Source organism: Pteronotus mesoamericanus, unplaced genomic scaffold, assembly GCF_021234165.1.
Source record: "Pteronotus mesoamericanus isolate MK-2021 breed Mesoamerican mustached bat unplaced genomic scaffold, CSHL_Meso_final contig_182, whole genome shotgun sequence".
Classification (NCBI taxonomy): domain Eukaryota; kingdom Metazoa; phylum Chordata; class Mammalia; order Chiroptera; family Mormoopidae; genus Pteronotus; species Pteronotus mesoamericanus.
In genome coordinates this window covers 33,896,080-33,913,928 of record NW_026555078.1, presented here as the reverse complement: position 1 = coordinate 33,913,928, position 17,849 = coordinate 33,896,080, and the positions used below count along the sequence as shown (strand labels likewise).

The 17,849-nt window shown below is 38.3% G+C and overlaps 1 protein-coding gene across 2 annotated transcripts in view; it reads left to right on the top strand.

Annotated features, from left to right (window-relative positions):
* The window catches only part of STYX (serine/threonine/tyrosine interacting protein), a 43,777-nt gene extending 26,265 nt beyond the window's left edge, over positions 1 to 17,512 (top strand). For both annotated transcript variants that reach the window (XM_054567563.1, XM_054567562.1), the window contains 2 exons: positions 11,723 to 11,816; positions 14,421 to 17,512. In XM_054567563.1, the coding sequence (XP_054423538.1) occupies positions 11,723 to 11,816; positions 14,421 to 14,494 (168 nt within the window). In that variant the 3' untranslated portion in view covers positions 14,495 to 17,512. The remainder of the gene's footprint in view (positions 1 to 11,722; positions 11,817 to 14,420) is intronic.
* The last annotated feature ends 337 nt before the right edge of the window (positions 17,513 to 17,849 follow it).

Below are 17,849 nucleotides of genomic sequence, written 5' to 3'. Positions count from 1 at the left end.
AACCTTAGTCATAGTACCTATGTTTTGTTCTATGTAATTTATTGTTTCGGGTCTTATGTTTAGGTCTTTGATCCATTTTTAATTACTTTTTATACATTGGGACAAACTGTAATCTAGTTTCCCTCTTTTGTATGTGGCTTTCCAATTTTCCCAGCACCATTTAATTGAAGAGGCTTTCTTTTCTCCATTGTGTGTTTTTCGCTCTTGTCAAAAAATTATTTGACCATATACATGTGATTTTTATTTCTGAGCTTTCAATTCTCTTCCTTTGGTTTGTGTGTGTTTTTCTGCCAGTACCATGCTGTTTTGATTATTTTAGCTCTGTAGTATAATTTGAAGTCCAATAGTGTGATACATCCAGCTTTGTTCTTTTTTCTCAGGATCACTTTGACTCTTTGGGGTCTTCTGTGGTTTAATAAAAATCTGATTTTTTTTTAATTAAAAAAAAAAAGACATTGGGATTTTGATGGGGATTGCATCAAATCTGTATATTGCTTTGGATATTGTGGCCAAAAGGATTTTCTGAAAAGCTGCTATTACCACAAAAAAGGATTAAAGACATGTTAAATATAAGATAAAATAATCCATGTTAGAAATTTCTTCCATTTTTTTTCCTCCCGTTTGGTCACATACAGAGGGAGTTTTGATTATAAGTTTATACTGCATAGAACAACTTTTAAAATTTTATATGCTTTATCTTTTCCATGTGTTTTCAGATTTTGTTGCTGCTTGGACGATGTACTAAAAAAGATAATTATCTAATTAGACTAGCTTAATTTCCAAGAAGGAAAATTGTAGGTTGAAAATATGCTCTGGCTGATTCCATCCAGTTATGCATGAATACATCTCAAATTCAGATGATCACCTGCATTATAATATATGTTGTCTCAGTTACCATACTTTAAATCTTACCGCATTTTTTTCAATTTACTTTTAATTTTTACTTCATTTAAAGGAGCAACAGTGGTATCTCTATATGCACTTGTATAAAATGTTTTTTATTCCATCTTTATACTATAGAATACAAAGCTAACTGTAATTTATAAGTTTTATTGCATTTTAACCTTGTGTAAAAACATCTCTTTTTGAACTGATTTATGTATTTGAAAAAGTAATATATACTCATTAAAAAATTTAAAATTCAACAATACCTATGGAGAATACAATGAAAAGTAAATGTTCTTAATAGTATATCTTAAAGATCATTCTAAACATATATAGCTCTACCTGTAAAATATTTATTAAGTATATTTTATTGATTATGCTATTACAGTTGTCCTGTTTTTTTTCCTCCCTTTTATTCCCCTCCACCCTGCATCCCCACTCCCTCTAGCATTCCCTGCCTTAGTTCATGTCCATAACCAGCAACCTTTTGGTTCACAGGCTGGCACTCAATTCACTGAGCCACACCAGCCAGGACTGAATGTTTATTTCTTCCTTATGTTTCAAATTGTTGATTTGAATTCTGGTTTCCTTCCCTTCACTGTTAGTTACCTGTATATTTTTCTTTAATTCACTATATATAGCCTTCACTTCTTCATTTTGTGGCCATACTCAATAATTTCTATGAGCATCCTAATTACTAGTATGTTGAACTTTGCATCTGATAGATTGGCTCTCTCCTCCTCCCTTACTTCTTTTTCTGGAGTTTTGATCTTTCATTTGGGTCATATTTCTTTGTCTCCACACAACTGTTATATTGTAAGGGGCCAAGCCTCAGGTATTCCCTGGACAGGGCAACCCACTTCACAGCATTGTGGCTCTGTATGTGAGGGAGGGGTCAGAAAGGCAACAGTGCTGCTTGCTGGGCTCTTGCCCCGCTTTCAGTTACTTCCCCTACTACCCACAAGTGAATTGTGCACTTCTGGTGCTATTTCCTTGGTGGGTGGGTTTGTGTACATTCTAGGATCCCATGGGCCCTTCCAATGGACTCTACTGTGAGACTAGGAGTTTCTCCTGCCATCGCAACCCCCACACGTTTTTACAGCCAGAGGTTTTGCGGCTTTAGTGTCCTGTGCTAGAACCCTGGGTTGCATGGTCTGTATTCCTCCCTTGTTGTTCCTCTGGGTTTATCCACACATGAATGTTGTACCACCCAGTCCACCAACCACTGCTTTGCCCTGCGTCCTCTCCACCCTGGCTTCCCATCTCTGCCCCTCTCACCGGTCTGGATGAATGTTTCTTCTTTTACTCCTTGATTGTCGGACTTACGTACGGTTTGGTTTTTTGGCAGTTCTGGTTGTTTCCTTTTAAATTCATTGTTATCCTTTTGGTTGTGCAAGGAAGTAAAACATATCCTCCTACACCTCTATCTTGGCCGGAAGCCTTGCAAAATATTTTTATCTTTTTTTTTTTTATTTTTATTTTTTTTATTTTTTTTAATTAATTTATTTACTTTTTAAATACATTTGTCTCTGCCTTCCCCCCACCTCTTTCCCTTGCCCCCTCCCACCTTCCCTCCCTCAGCTCTTCCCCTTTGGTTTTGTCCATGAGTCCTTGCTATATGTTCCTTGACTTTCCCCTTCCCTTCCCTTTCCCTGCCCCCCCCTTCCCTCTTGTCTCTGTTGATTTCTTTTCCTTTCAGTGTTGCTGGTCATATTTTCCTTGCTTCTTTGCATTGTTGGTTAGGTTCCGCTTATAGGTGAGATCATATGGTATTTGTCTTTCGCCCCCTGGCTTATTTCGCTTAGCATGATGCTCTCCAGTTCCATCCATGCTGTCGCAAAGTTTAGTACTTCTTTTTTCTTTCTGCTGCGTAGTATTCCATTGTGTATATGTACCATAATTTTTTGATCCAGTCATCTACTGGTGGGCATTTAGGTTGCTTCCAACACTTGGCTATTGTAAATTGTGCTGCTATGAACATTGGGGTGCATAGGTTCTTTTGTATTGGCGTTTTGGTGTTCTCAGGGTATAGTCCCAGCAGGGGAATCGCTGGATCAAAAGGCAGTTCCATTTTCAGCTTTCTGAGGAAATTCCACACTGCTTTCCATAGTGGCTGCACCAGTCTGCATTCCCACCAACAGTGGACTAGAGTTCCCTTTTCTCCACAGCCTCGCCAGCACCTGTTGTTTGTGGATCTGTTTATGATGGCCATTCTGACCGGTGTGACGTGGTACCTCATGGTGGTTTTGATCTGCATTTCTCTGATGGCTAGTGATGCAGAGCATCCTTTCAAATGCCTCTGGGCCCTCTGTATCTCCTCCTTAGAAAAGCATCTGCCCAGGTCCTTTGCCCATTTTTTGATTGGATCGTTTGTCTTCTTGGAGTCAAGTCGAGTGAGTTCTTTGTATATCTTGGAGATCAAACCTCTATCTGATGTATCATTAGCAAATATATTTTCCCAAATGGTTGGCTCCCTTTTCATTTTGCTGATGTTTTCTTTAGCCGTGCAGAAGCTTCTTATTTTGATGAGGTCCCACTTGTTTATTCTTTCCTTTATGTCCCTTGCTTTAGGAGACATATCAGTGAAAAAATTGCTGTGTGGGATATCTGAGAGTTTCCTGCCAATGTTCTCCTCTAGGACTTTGATGGTGTTGCGACTTATATTTAAGTCTTTTATCCATCTTGAGTTTATTTTTGTGTATGGTGTCAGCTGATGATCCAATTTCAATTTTTTGCATGTAGCCATCCAGCTCTCCCAACGCCATTTGTTGAAGAGGCTGTTATTGCCCCATTTTATGCTTCTGCCCCCTTTGTCGAATATTAGATGTCCATAGAGACCTGGGCTTATTTCTGGGCTTTCTATTCTGTTCCACTGGTCTATGGGTCTGTTCTTGTGCCAGTACCAGATTGTTTTGAGTATAGTGGCTTTGTAGTAGAGTTTGATGTCCGGTATTGTGATCCCTCCTACTTTGTGTTTCTTTCTCAAAATTGCTGCGGCTATTCGAGGTCGTTTATGGTTCCATATAAATTTTTGAAATGTCTGTTCTATTTCTGTGAAATACGTCACTGGTATTTTAATAGGGATTGCATTGCATCTATAAATTGCTTTTGGTAGTATGGACATTTTAAGGATATTAATTCTTCCAATCCATGTGCACGGTATATGCTTCCATTTATTTGTGTCTTCCTTAATTTCTTTTTTCAATGTTGTATAGTTTTCTGCGTACAGGTCTTTTACCTCTTTGGTTAAATTTATTCCTAGGTACTTTATTTTTCTTCTTGCTATATCGAATGGTATTTTTTTCTGATTTCTTCTTCTTCTATTTCATTGCTGGTGTACAAAAATGCCTTTGATTTCTGAATATTGACTTCGTATCCTGCTGTTTTGCCAAATTCACTTATTAGGTTGAGGAGTTTTTTGGTAGAGTCTACAGGGTTCTCTATGTACACTATCATGTCATCTGCAAACAATGATAGTTTGACTTCCTCCTTTCCTATTTGGATGCCTTTTATCTCTTTCTCTTGTCTGACCGCTGTGGCTAGGACTTCCAATACGATGTTGAAAAGAAGCGGTGAGAGCGGACATCCTTGTCGTGTTCCCGATCTTAGTGGGAAAGCTTTCAGTTTTTGCCCGTTGAGTATGATATTGGCTGTAGGTTTTTCATATATGGCCTTTATTACGTTGAGGAATGCCCCATTGATTCCCATTTTGCTGAGTGTCTTGATCATAAATGGGGGCTGTACCTTGTCAAATGCTTTTTCTGCATCTATCGAGATGATCATGTGGTTTTTGTCTTTTCTTTGATTTATGTGGTGTATCACGTTTACTGATTTGCGTATATTGAACCATCCCTGCATCCCTGGGATGAATCCCACTTGATCGTGATGGATAATCTTTTGAATGTATTGCTGGATGCGGTTTGCCAATATTTTGTTGAGGATTTTAGCATCCATGTTCATCAGCGAAATTGGCCTGTAGTTTTCTTTCTTTGTAGGGTCTTTATCTGGTTTTGGGATCAGGGTGATGCTGGCCTCATAGAAGGAGTCTGGCAGTCTTCCCTCCTCTTGGATTTTTTGGAATAGTCTGAGAAGGACAGGGGTTAGCTCTTCCTTAAATGTTTTGTAAAATTCTCCTGGGAAACCGTCTGGCCCTGGACTTTTGTGTGCTGGGAGTTTCTTGATGACTGCTTCAATTTCCCCAACTGTTATCGGTCTGTTCAAGCTTTCTGTTTCTTCCTCCTTCAGTGTTGGAAGATTATACTTTTCTAAAAATTTGTCCATTTCATCAAGATTTTCAAATTTCTTGGCATATAATTGTTCATAATAGTTTCTGATGATCATTTGTATTTCTGTGGTATCAGTTGTTATTTCTCCTCTTTCATTTCTGATATTATTAATTTGGGTCCTCTCCCTTTTTTCTTGATGAGTCTGCTTAAAGGCTTGTCCACTTTATGAATCTTTTCAAAGAACCAGCTTCTGGATTGGTTGATCCTCTGAATTGTTCTTTTTGTCTCTATGTCATTCAGTTCTGCTCTAATCTTGACTATTTCCTTCCTTCTACTTGCTCTGGGATTTATTTGTTGTTGTTTCTCCAGTTCTTCAAGTTGTAGTGTTAGGTCTTTTATTTGAAATGTTTCTATCTTTTTAAGGTAAGCCTGTATTGCTATGAACTTCCCTCTCAGGACCGCCTTTGCTGTGTCCCATAGGTTTTGGACAGTTGTCTGTTCATTTTCATTTGTTTCCAGAAATTTTTTGATTTCTTCTCTTATCTCATTATTGACCCATTCATTGTTTAATAGTGTACTGTTCAGTCTCCATGAGTTTCCAAGTTTTTGAAGTTTCTCTTTGAGGTTGATTTCGAGTTTCAAGGCCTTGTGGTCTGAGAAAAAGTTTGGTATTATTTCAATTTTCCTGAATTTACTGAGGCTTGCTTTGTGTCCTATCATGTGGTCTATCTTTGAAAAACTGCCATGAGCATTTGAAAAGAATGTGTATTTTTCTTCTTTGGGATGTAAGATTCTATATATGTCAGTTAAGTCTCTTTGATTCAGTGTTTCATTCAGCGCCACGATATGTTTATTAATGTTTTGTTTGGAAGATCTGTCCATTTTTGACAGTGGGGTGTTGAAATCCCCTACTATCAGTGTGTTGCTATCTATATCTTTTTTGAAGTCATCCAACAATTTCCTTATAAACTTGGGGGCTCCTATATTGGGAGCATGTAAGTTTACAATGTTGATGTCTTCTTGATAGATTCTTCCTTTAAGTATGATAAAGTGCCCCTCTGGGTCTCTCTTTATGGCCTTTGCTTTGAAATCTACTTTGTCTGATACAAGTATGGCAACGCCAGCCTTTTTCTCATGTCCATTTGCTTGGAATATTATTTTCCATCCCTTTACTTTCAATCTGTGTAGGTCTTTTGCTCTGAGGTGGGTCTCTTGTAGGCAGCATATGTGTGGGTCATGTTTTCTTATCCATTCAGCTACCCTGTGTCTTTTGATTGGGGCATTTAGTCCATTCACATTGAGAGATATTACTGATAGAAACTTACTCATCTTTTCTCTTTGTACTTGTGTTCCTCTCTGTCTCATTCTTTTCCTTCATCTGCTTAAACCAGTCCCCTTAGCATATCTTGGAGTGCTGGTTTGGTAGAGATGTATTTTTTAGCTTTCTTTTGTCTGGGAAACTCCGTATTTCTCCTTCTATTTTAATGGAGAGCCTAGCTGGGTAGAGCAGCCTTGGCTGTAGGCCCTTGCTTTTCATGGCTTGGAATATTTGTTGCCATTCCCTTCTGGCTTGGAGTGTTTCTGTTGAGAAGTCAGCTCCTAGGCGTATCGGGGCCCCCTTGTATGTTACTTTCTCCTTCTCCCTTGCTGCCTTGAGGATTCTCTCTTTGTCTTTGACATTTGCCATTTTAATGATGATGTGTCTTGGAGTGGACCTCCTTGGGTCCTTCTTGAGTGGGGTCCTCTGTGCCTCCTGGATCCATGAGAGCCTTTCTCTCCTCAAATTAGGGAAATTTTCCATCATTACTTTTTCGAGGAGGTTCTCTATTCCTTGCTCCTCTTCTTCTCCTTCTGGTATCCCTATTATACGGATATTATTGCGTTTCAGGTTGTCCTGCATTTCCCTAAATGCTTCTTCATTCTTTTTGAGCCGTTTTTCCATTTCTTGTTCTTTCTGGGAGCTTTTTTCTACCTTGTCCTCCATCTCACTGATTCGATCCTCAGCTTCATCCAGCCTGCTTTGGATTCCTTCTACTGTGTTCTTCAATTCAGAAATGGTATTCTTCATATCCTCTTGTGTCTTCTTGATAGTTTCTATGTCCTTTTCCAGGCTGATATAGTTTGCTGTAAGATCCTGATAGTTTCTCTGCAGTTTCTCATAGTTATCTTTGAGCTGGCTGAGCTCATTGAGCTTCCTTAGAACCATTGTTTTAAATTCCATATCTGAGAGTTCCCTTGCCTCTATTTCATTGAGTTCTCTCTGTGGGGAGTCCCCTTTTCCACTCATTTGGGGGGGAACTTCTTTTTCTTCCCATTTTTGTGAGAGTCTGTTAAGTATTTTTGTCCTTTACTTTTCTTTCTGGGCTTGCCTCTGATGATGTCAGTTGTTGACCCTATAGGGCCTTGGGTTGTTTGTTTGAGCCTTTCAGGAGTCTAATGCCTGTGTCTGACTCCTGCTTGGAGCAGCTCTGTGACCCCTTCGGTCAGGGGTGGGCTATTTTTTGGGATCTCTCTGCGCTCTCACGAGAGCTCCTTGAGCGCGTTCCCAGCGTGGCAGGGTCCCCCCCCTGCCTGGGCTCGCATGTGCTTGCCCCAGACCAGGGGGCTTATTCGCAACCTCCCGTGCTCATCTGGCCTCCCTGGCACGCGAGCTTCGCGGCACTGGTCAGTGTAGGGTCTTCTATTGTGTGTTTTCCCCGCTTTTGGCTCTTTGGGTGCGTTGCTTGCCCTCGCCAAATGGGGACTACGGAAATGGGAGGAAATCAGCTCTAGGACTCTCCGGTTAATCCTGTTTCTGGTCTCTCCTCCAGGGACTCTGGGCAGCTCTACTTATTTTGTGGGCTGCTCCTCAATCGCGGCGGGTCGGTCAATTTACGCCTGCCCTTGCCCCTCTGTGCAATCCCTCGCAGGCCGTATGGGTGCCAGTCTGTGTGGGGCCTTGCCGGCAGGCGCAAGCGTTCGCCAGCCCGCGTGGGTCACACACACGCTCGCCAACCCTCGCCAGTCACTCGGCGCAAGTGTGCGCGCCTGCTCTGGGTGTTTTGGGGGTGTCTATGTTTGCTTTTCAGCTTTTGGCTCTTTGGGGGTGTGGCCTCTTCCCGTGCAATGGAGACTTCAGCAAGGAGAAGGAGTCAGGACTCCCTGGTTCCTCCTCCCGTTCTTTCCCCAGTGCCTCCGTTTCTAGTCTCCCCTTAGGGGCCTCTGGGCAGTTCTGTGACCCCTTCGGCCGAGGATCCAACCCCTGTGCGGACTGCGTTTCAATCGCAGGCAGTCTGGTTCATGCGCGCCCCGCTTCTGCCTCTTTGGGGTCGCGCCTTTCCAGCCCACAATGGAGACTACCGAACGTGGAGGGAGTCGGGACTCCCCGGTTCCTCCTCCCGTTCTTTCCCCAATGCCTCCGTCTCCAGTCTCTCCTCAAGGCTCTCCCAGCCAGTCTGCACTCAGCCCCGTAGCTCACAGGCGTACAAGCTGTGTGCGGAGCGCACAAAAGGCAGGTTAATTGATTCCCTTATGCCTGAGCGAGATGGTAGCTGGAGAGTGGGAAGTGCGTTATCACCCGGACTCCACCGGCCGCAGTCTCAGTTCTCTTCACAAAGTTTTCCTCACCAGTCTTTTCCCAGACACCAGCCCACCTTGCTGCCGCCTGTACCCAGCGATCAAGGAGGGTGGCTGCCGCTGCAACTTTTGCGTTTGCCCTTTAAATGTCTTTTTGCATCCCCAGCCACCTGTCTCTGGCAGAGAGCGCCCCTAAGCTTTTTGGGGTTGTGTTTTGTCTGTATTTTCTCGGCTTTAGCTGCTGTAGTTTAGGGGTTCCTGTTTATGATTCAGACCCCATTCTTCCCGGGGGGACGCTAACTGGCCGTTTCAATGTCCCTCTGGTGCCAGTGCCCGTGCGCACCCAGACCACCCTCTCGAGCCTCCACCGCACTTCTCACCCGTTGGGATGTGTGAGAGTCGAATCCACTGTCCGCAGCACCAAGGCTCCTCTCCCACTATCGCTCCACTGTTTTCCAGGTGATTACTCCATTATTTAGTTGCAATTCCAGTTTGGTTTTGGGAGGTCAGCGTGACTCCCTTTCACTCCTCCGCCATCTTTTTTCTCTGGGCTGAAAGAAACTTTAAAAATTCTCTCAGCTTTGGTACTAAATTTGCATTGCTTTTTTGTTTTGGGGTCTGCAGTAACTTGTCAGCGATAGGGATGCCAAAATCTCAAGGAACAGAGAATATTCTCACCTCGTACACTGTTGTCATCATGGCGGGTACTAGCAAGCGCAAAATATTTTTATATGTATCTGTACATATATAACAATTTTATATGACCAGTTCTGTATGCATGGGTCTTTAGATTGTTACTAGCCTTTCATGATTATAAACAATATTGGAAAGAATAGTAGGTGCATTTCTGTTTACGTGTTTGAATATACCTATAAGATTGTTGCAGAACCCCACCAAATGCTGTTTTGGAATAGCTGTGGGGTTAGAAATTGCCCGCCACCAAGCAGCATGACTACCAGTGCAGGAGTTTGGTGAAAAAGGAAAGGGGTTGTTTATTTAAAAGTTATACAGATTTAGAATAATGGTGGATTTCTGCTGTTAAGTCCCATTCCCTTTAAAACCACTCAAAAACTCTTAGTCCTGCATCCCTTTGCCAAACCAGGCCATTTCCAGAATACACAAGTTAGAGGTACCTTATTTCAGAAAAGTAGAAGTCTGCAAATCAGCATTCCTGGTCATAGTTCAGCCCCAAGCATCCCTCACAAATCTGGGTGGCTAGGTAGGTCCCCTGCAGCTACGTCAGCTCTGTTGCCACCTTCTCCAGGCAGGCTTCCTCTCACTGCCCACCTTGTCGCTTTCTTCCTAACTCCTGATGGACCTCCTTTCTTACCCTAAACTGCGGGGCTTCTTTTTTCTTATCTTTCAGCCCACCCTCTTTTAAATGCTTGGCTTGGAACTTCCTGTGTGACCTCATAGCCATCCCCTCCTATGATGTGTTAGTGTCTGCCATTTTTGCCAGTTCCACCATAACTTTTACCTTCTTTTGGCTGCCATCTTTAGTTAGGGCAAGAGTTCCCAGTGACACATATGGACATCCGGGGGTGGGCATCTGTCCCCTGCCTTTCTTGCAGGCACTGTGTGAGCTCCCCCTACCCCTGGCTGTGTCAGGAGTCCCTGAGCATTTTCACAGCCACATACACAATTTGCCCTGGGCAGCAATCCTCTTCCCTTTAGGGAGGCACAACTATTAACTAGACATTGTTATACAATGTATCCCAAATGTATCATTTACTCTTCCTTTCCCCCAGTCAAGGATCATGGATGGAGGATATGCTCTGTACCACCCTCAACAAGATAATTGATCAAAGTGGAACTGCTGGGTCAGAGGGCATTTGAAATGTGATGCTGTCAAATTGAGCTAAAAAGGCTGACCTAATGTAATCTTAAAACCACCAAGAAACGAGGAGTACCGTTTGGCCATACCATAATCAATACCAATAGTCAAATGTATTTTAAGAAACTTTTTGATTATTGTCATAATGGCAATAAAAATAGCAGCTCCTAATGGTTTGCCCATTTTTCATACAGGTTATAGGTCTTTTTCTCACTGGTTTATAAGAGGTCTTTGCATATTAAGGAAACTTATCTTTAGGCAGCTGATTGGAAATGTCTTATTTATAGCAAATTCTGATCAGTACTTGGGTCTGCTTCTGGACTTTGTATTCTGTTCCCTTAATCTGCTTACTTGCTGTATCTATATCAATTTCGAATACTATAATATATAAACAATGTATAGTATGGCTTAAGATCCCCACATTGTTTTCTCTAGAATTTTCCTGGCAGGCTCTTTACATTTGTATCTTAATGTTACCTGTACTGGAAAAAGCCCTATAGTTGTTCTTAGTAATACTCTCTCTACATTCACAGTTCAGAAAGACATGTCCCCTTTAAATTTCTATTCTTCTATTTTAAGAATATGTTTGAATTATTCAAATCAACTTCCATATCCATTAGTGTTTTAAAGTTCTCTCTGCACAGAATATTTGCATTTCTTATGAAATTTATTCCTGTTTTTTGTTCCCATTAGAAATGAAATTGTTTCTTCCTCCAGTAAATTTCTTAATTGGTTATTTATATATAGGAAAGCTACTGGTTTTTATTAAGTTTTTAGTTGGCAGCCTTATTAAACTCTTTTGAGTGTAAAAAATTTTCTGGTGGTTAGCTTTTCATCTTATCTTCAAATTATAATAACTTTGTCACTTTTCTAATTGTTTTCTTATTGCTTTCTCATTGAATTTTCATTCTATCAAAACAATGATAAGTAATAGTGGTGAAAGTATAGTACTTACCTTACCATAATGCCCCAACACATTACTGACTAGTAGTTCAGTGTGTGATACCCTAGTGCAAGCTTTTGGCCTGCCTTAATTTATAGTCTCAACAGTAAATGTGAAATTATGAGGTAAGAATTTTAAGCCTGCATTTCTCTTACAACAATATGGTATCAGATTTTTCGGTATAATCTAAGAATACCAATAATGTGCACATTAACCACAGTTTTGGATAGCTAAGATTTTAAATGTATGTTGAAATTAAGATTTTTTTTCTTTTTTTAGGAATATGAAGCCATCTACCTAGCAAAATTAACAATACAAATGATGTCACCACTCCAGATAGAAAGGTCGTTATCTGTTCATTCTAGTACCACAGGTAAGGATTTTTTCATTTTTGAGAAGGTTGTGGGGAGAAGGATTATGGTATGAAAGGCAGAAAAGCAGCATATATTGCTTGTTACAAGTTATACCGAACAATTTAAATTGTTTAGAAAACTTTGAATAGACTGTTGAATTAAAACAAGGTAATTTCAAATTTTAATTTTATATTGAATAAATATTATCTGTTCTGTGCACACCACTACCAAGTTAATCAGTGTATATGCTGGTTGGAAGATCAAATTTCTACTTGGTTTAGTTTTAAGTCTCCAAAGAGTGTAACTGTTGCTACTTACATTAAAATTATAAGGAGTCTGGAGAAGTGGTGATCTTTTTAAAAATAAATGGTGGTTAATAAATGAAAGTATGTTTCAAGTTACAGTGATTAATGTCAGCTAACCTCAGTTTTTCTCTTGCCATTGATATTTCAGCCTTTCTCCTTTCCCTATTTTAGAGCCCCCTTCTCCATTTTCAAAGTTGATTCAAGCACACTCACAAAATCTTAACTTTTACCTTTCTTCTCCAAGATCTTTTTTCTTTTTTAAAGAGTTCATTTATTTATTTTAGACAGAGGGGAAGGAAGGGAGAGAAGAGAAACATCAGTGTGTGGTTGCCCCTTGCACACTTCGTACCAGGGACCTGGCCTGCAACCCAGGCAATGCCCTGACTGGGAATTGAACCAGTGACCCTTTGGTTCACAGGCCAGCGCTCACGGAGCCACACCAGCCAGGGCATTCTCCAATATCTTGTTACCCTTGTTTACTCTCTTTTTTCTCTACTGGAGCACTCATGGAATTTATTTAATTGTGGTTTTTCTCTCCCAAAGTTCATTTCGTTCTTATTGGAACCAACCACCTTATACAACAGGAGGGACAGTTTACATACCTACTTTGTGTTGGGCTTGGAAATTGAACAGTGGTGATCTGAACAAGTCCAGCACTCTCTTTGCTGTATTTCACAGCCTATGGTGATAATATTATATATTCATTCCTCAGGGGCAACTTCCTAGTTGTCATTAATTTTTTTCTTAAATTTTACTTACTGATTTTTAGAGAGAAACACTGATTTGTTGTTCCGCTTATTTATGCATTCATTGGTTGATTCTTGCATGTGTCTTCATCGGGGATCAAACCCACAATCTTGGCGTATCAGGGATGGTGCTCTAACCAACTGAGCTACCTGGCCAGATAAGGCCGTTAACTCTTCTTTCTCTTGACACCGCCATCTTTTTATTTCCAAATTTTCTAGGGTCTGTTTCCTCAGTGCCTTTAAAGTCCCTTCCCTCTTTCATAGTACCTTTAGTCTCAATCTAGTTCAGTCCCATATTGGCCTTCTGTCCAAACTTGTTTTATTTGGTCTATTCTGAACAGTGTGGCCAGACTTATTTTCACTAACGATAGTTCTAATGGTGATGTTTTTCCTGCATGAAAGCCTTCATTGGATTAATTCCTACAGAGGAAAACACACAGGTAGTGTCATAGGTACTAATCAAAGGCTCTTGTGATCTTTTTTGGTATCCCCCACTGTTCCTCTTTATATATCGCACTCCATGATGGCTTTCTTTGTGTCTTTTTTCCACCAAGAATGCATCACATTCAGTCTATTTTAATTTAGTTCAGGTGTAATCTCCTTAAGACGACACGATGATTAACTTACTCTTCCTCCAATTGTGTCATTTGAAACCCCTTTATCTGTACCCCTCACTTTCTATCTTGCTTTAGTTATTTCTACCTTAGCTCCCTTAGTAGAAGCAAGTGCAGTACCTCATCTGAAACTCAGTTACAGCAGTGGTATTTAGTCTTTTATGGCTAGCATATTTTCTTCTTATCCCATTGTCTTTATATTTCTATCCTTGATTATAGTGAGATACTAGTTTCATAGTGAAATCTGCCCTCTGAATTATTATTACTGTGATTTAGCACAACCATTAGAGTGGATGTTAAAGGCCATGCCATTGTTAGCATCCACTTTACCAGTTAATTGTTCCCTAAAGTTTCCCTCCATTGAGATTCAAATTTTTTGGTTATATCTTTTGGGCATATAGGGACAGCATTGATTCTGTATGGGAAATTTCTGTACTAGCAGACTCTAATGTGAAGAGTAGATGAAAGAAAATCTCTTCTTTATCTGTTGCACGCAGTCCTTTTTCCCAGCTCTAGTCTTGTTGGTTATAAAGTATTTTCAGCGGCGTCTACAAAAGCAAAGATAATTATGTCTACAAAATAAAATCATACAAATATAAAATTTCTTAAATTTTATGTCCTAAGTCATGATTATAGTGCCTAAAAACTATAAATTTGATAACCACTTATATACCATTATTTCTAAAACTTCTATTTTCAAACTATTTTAAAAATGTATGTTTATCATTTAAAATACCTAAGACAATCTTAATTCTCAAGAGGGAAATGTATCCTGTTATGAAGATACAGTTATTTGGGTAATTCATAACAATAGTTTATTACTAAAGTTCGCTGAAAGTTCAGTCATGGAATTATATATATGGCAACACTTCATTAAAAATGAAATTTTTATTAAGTGTAACATTCTAATAAATGAACTTATTTAAGTTCTCATTATATGTTCATGCAATAAATTTTAGGCAGCTTGAAGAGAACACATGAAGAAGAAGATGATTTCGGAAGCATGCAAGTTGCAACTGCACAGAATGGCTGAATCAAGAGCAACGTTATAGAGGATGTGAATTTCTTTTTCGGAAGGAAAAACACTAGAGACAATAATGATGTAAAATGGTAAAAACACAAGTAGTTTCTTTTCAATTGTATGTTGCTTCCAGATGTGTTTCTTTACAACTTGTTAAGCAACATTTTAAGATGTTGGATTTCTGCAATAGATGGCACTGATGGTTTTACTTTTTTTTTTTTTTAAACATTTTACATTTCTATTATAAACCAAGAATTTTGGACTTACAAAGAGGTATTATTGCAATAATGCACTTTTCATACTTGAAATTTATTTGTATGATATAGTTATTACTTTAAACAAAATGCAAGTTAGGGGAATTTGTTTATAAAATCTGGGTAATTTATAAAAAAAGAATTTCCTAAAGTTTGCTAAAAACTCATTGTGTTCTATTATTACATTTAAAAAATAATTTTACAGTTCAATTTTATGATGGAGCCTCTTACAGAAACATTAACAAATGCAGGAATCTTGCACATTTATTTTTTAGTATAATTAAATAGCTTAATTACCCTTTTCTTTTTTAAAAAAAAACTTCATTAATAATCTTTAAATCATGACATTAGCCAACTACTTAAAGATGATCCAAGTATTGCTTCCTTTCCTACCTAATTTGTTTAGTCTATAGAAACAAAGTTTAATGAACAAAAGATGCTTTTTGCATTTCCTAAAAGCCAAATGTTGTATTTCTTTTTAGAGTTGCTTAGCTCATTTTTCTTTGTCCAAAATGGTTCTAATAGAATATAATAAACCAATGTAGCACTATTTTTTTCCTAAATGAAGCCCAAAAAAGAAAAGTGCCTTGCATCATTAAAAAAAAATAAATCTTCATGACCTCTAAATTAGTATGTAGAACAATTAAAAAATTTTTAACATTATTCTGTAATTTTTTTACACCATAAACTGAAAGTCTGAGGCTTGACGAAACCTCAGTAAATAATTTGGAAATATTTAGTCCTTCATTTTATAGTGTCTTAATGATTCTTTGAGGTTGTTTTGGCTCAGAAGCTTTTCTTTGAAGATTCATTTATTGGGGACATTGATTTGTGGGAGACTTTAGTGTATTTTAAATTCATGTTTTAATCAGTTCTTTACATTGAGTTAATCCAAAGTCATTTTATGGATCCTGTTTTCCCCTATTTTTATTTATATATTCTAAGAAAAACACTTTTGCTATTTTAAGTATGCTGTGAGGGAGGAGTGTTTTAACTTTTTATAGTTGATAATTTAGGTTAGCACAAACAAAACGCCTTTCTAGCTCACTTTTCTCAGTCCTCTCTTGAGGTGCTTTATTTCCGTATGTTCCCTTGGTACCAATAGGTACTATGCAAGGTAACATTACCCCAAGTTACTTGCTTGGCTGTCCTCCCTAAAATGTAATAATACAGTAAAAACTTCTTTTATCCAGCATAGCAGGAGAGTAGAAATGAATTAAAATTGCTTTGTTAATTAAGAGTTAATTCCTGTTGACCCAGGTGGTATTCCTCATTTCCCTTCCCTTTCACTATTTTACCACCCTGAAAACAGCATATTGTTAATTCCATTGTGGTCTTGTATTCTGTTGTGTGATTAGGTCATTTGGTGTGGTAGAGTCAAGGTTTGCATTGAGTATTCAGAAATTCCAGTTGGTAAAGTGCCAGGTAACACAGCTTTCCTGTAAATAGAGCACTATTGGATAAGTCAGCAAAGATCTCTCTTGTAATCTAATAATATATGATGCTTCATTCAGCAGAAACTCTGCTCAAAAGAATCTTCATAGTAGTACATTTAGGTTTTAAAAATGAGGTAACGATTTTTAAAATTAGCTTAAGTATATGTAACTAGTAGTTGGGCCAAAAAATACAGATTTGGTTATGTTTTATAATTGGCAATTTTCCACTTTTTCTAACCACTATAATTTTTATGTTGTCACTAAAGTGCCTGCCCAGCACTGTACATTAAAGATCATCTCTCACAAATATTAGGAAAGGGGACTGTCATGTGGACAAAACATGATGTTTATTCTTCCTTTCATGTAAGAACATAGCAAGTTTGTTTTGTCTTGGGTCCATTCTTCCACCTAATGTTCAACTAGTTCTTCCTATTCTTCCAGTTGGTTACATTTCTGTAATTCCTTTCATTTCCACTGATGTTTTGTGATAGTTAACTGCAATACATTTAACCAATCATGATTTATTTTCTAGAATATTTGAATAATGTGTAAGTGATGTAGTACCCAATTTTTAACATTAAATATGTAACCTGGGCACAGAATTTAAGGTGAACTTGCATTTAAACATAGGACAACTGTTGTATTGTCCATTTTGAAAGTGTGAGGCTTAAATACTGAAAATATTCAAACTGGAATGGCAGTCTTCTTACTTTCTAAATTTCAGTTCATTGGTTTTCATTTAAATTTATTAGATGTTTAGCAGTTTTGTTTATTTGTATCTACTCTATGGTGGAAATGTTAAATCATTATAGTTTTTGCTATGAACTCTCAACTACTTAACTTTTAGAGCAGAATATATGTTTTGGGGGGATTTTGTGCTTCACCTGAAGTAATTTAGAAGTATTGTTCAGACAATGTTAAGCATGTCCTTTTTAGAAAATACAAGGTTTCTAACTGTCTTATTACCATGGTATTCAAGTAAATTAGAAGTATTTAACTGCATTCTTGAATTATAAAGTTGGGATGTGTGTATGTATATATATATGCATATATACATATATCAGGATCTCAACTTGATGTAAAGTAAATGAGCAGTTACCTGGTGGATGTTTTTTTTGTTGTTGTTTTTAAATAACTGGCTTAGCCCACACTTCCACAACAAAGCTTCACTTAATTATTTACTTTATCGTTGTCCATTCAACAATGCTCCAAAAAGGAAATGTTAGGAAATAGCTGAGAATTACTGAAAGATTTTATTTTATTTTTTGGTTAAAAAATATGTTTCTAGGTCTTTGAATGCTGGATTTTTTTTTTTTTTTTTTTTTTTTTGTCTTACCCATCCATGGCAGCTAAAAAAAAAAAAAATCACTCAAAATATTCAGGTTTACATGTTAGCTCTCTTTATAGGGAGTTGCCATACCTCACAGTTCAAAGTGTATTCTATAGATCAGTAACATTATACTGACATGTAATTGCAATTTACTATGCAGCAAAAATTCAAGAAAAATAACCTACAGTGTCTACTTACCTTTGTATAGGCAGTTGATTACATTACTCTGCTTTCAACATTTGTACTTAGATAAAATGCTTATGTATGTATAGGAATGTCACAGTGCGAGATGCTGCTAGTCCAGACACAAAGTATTAAAATTATTTTGTGAAGATTGGTGGTTGTAT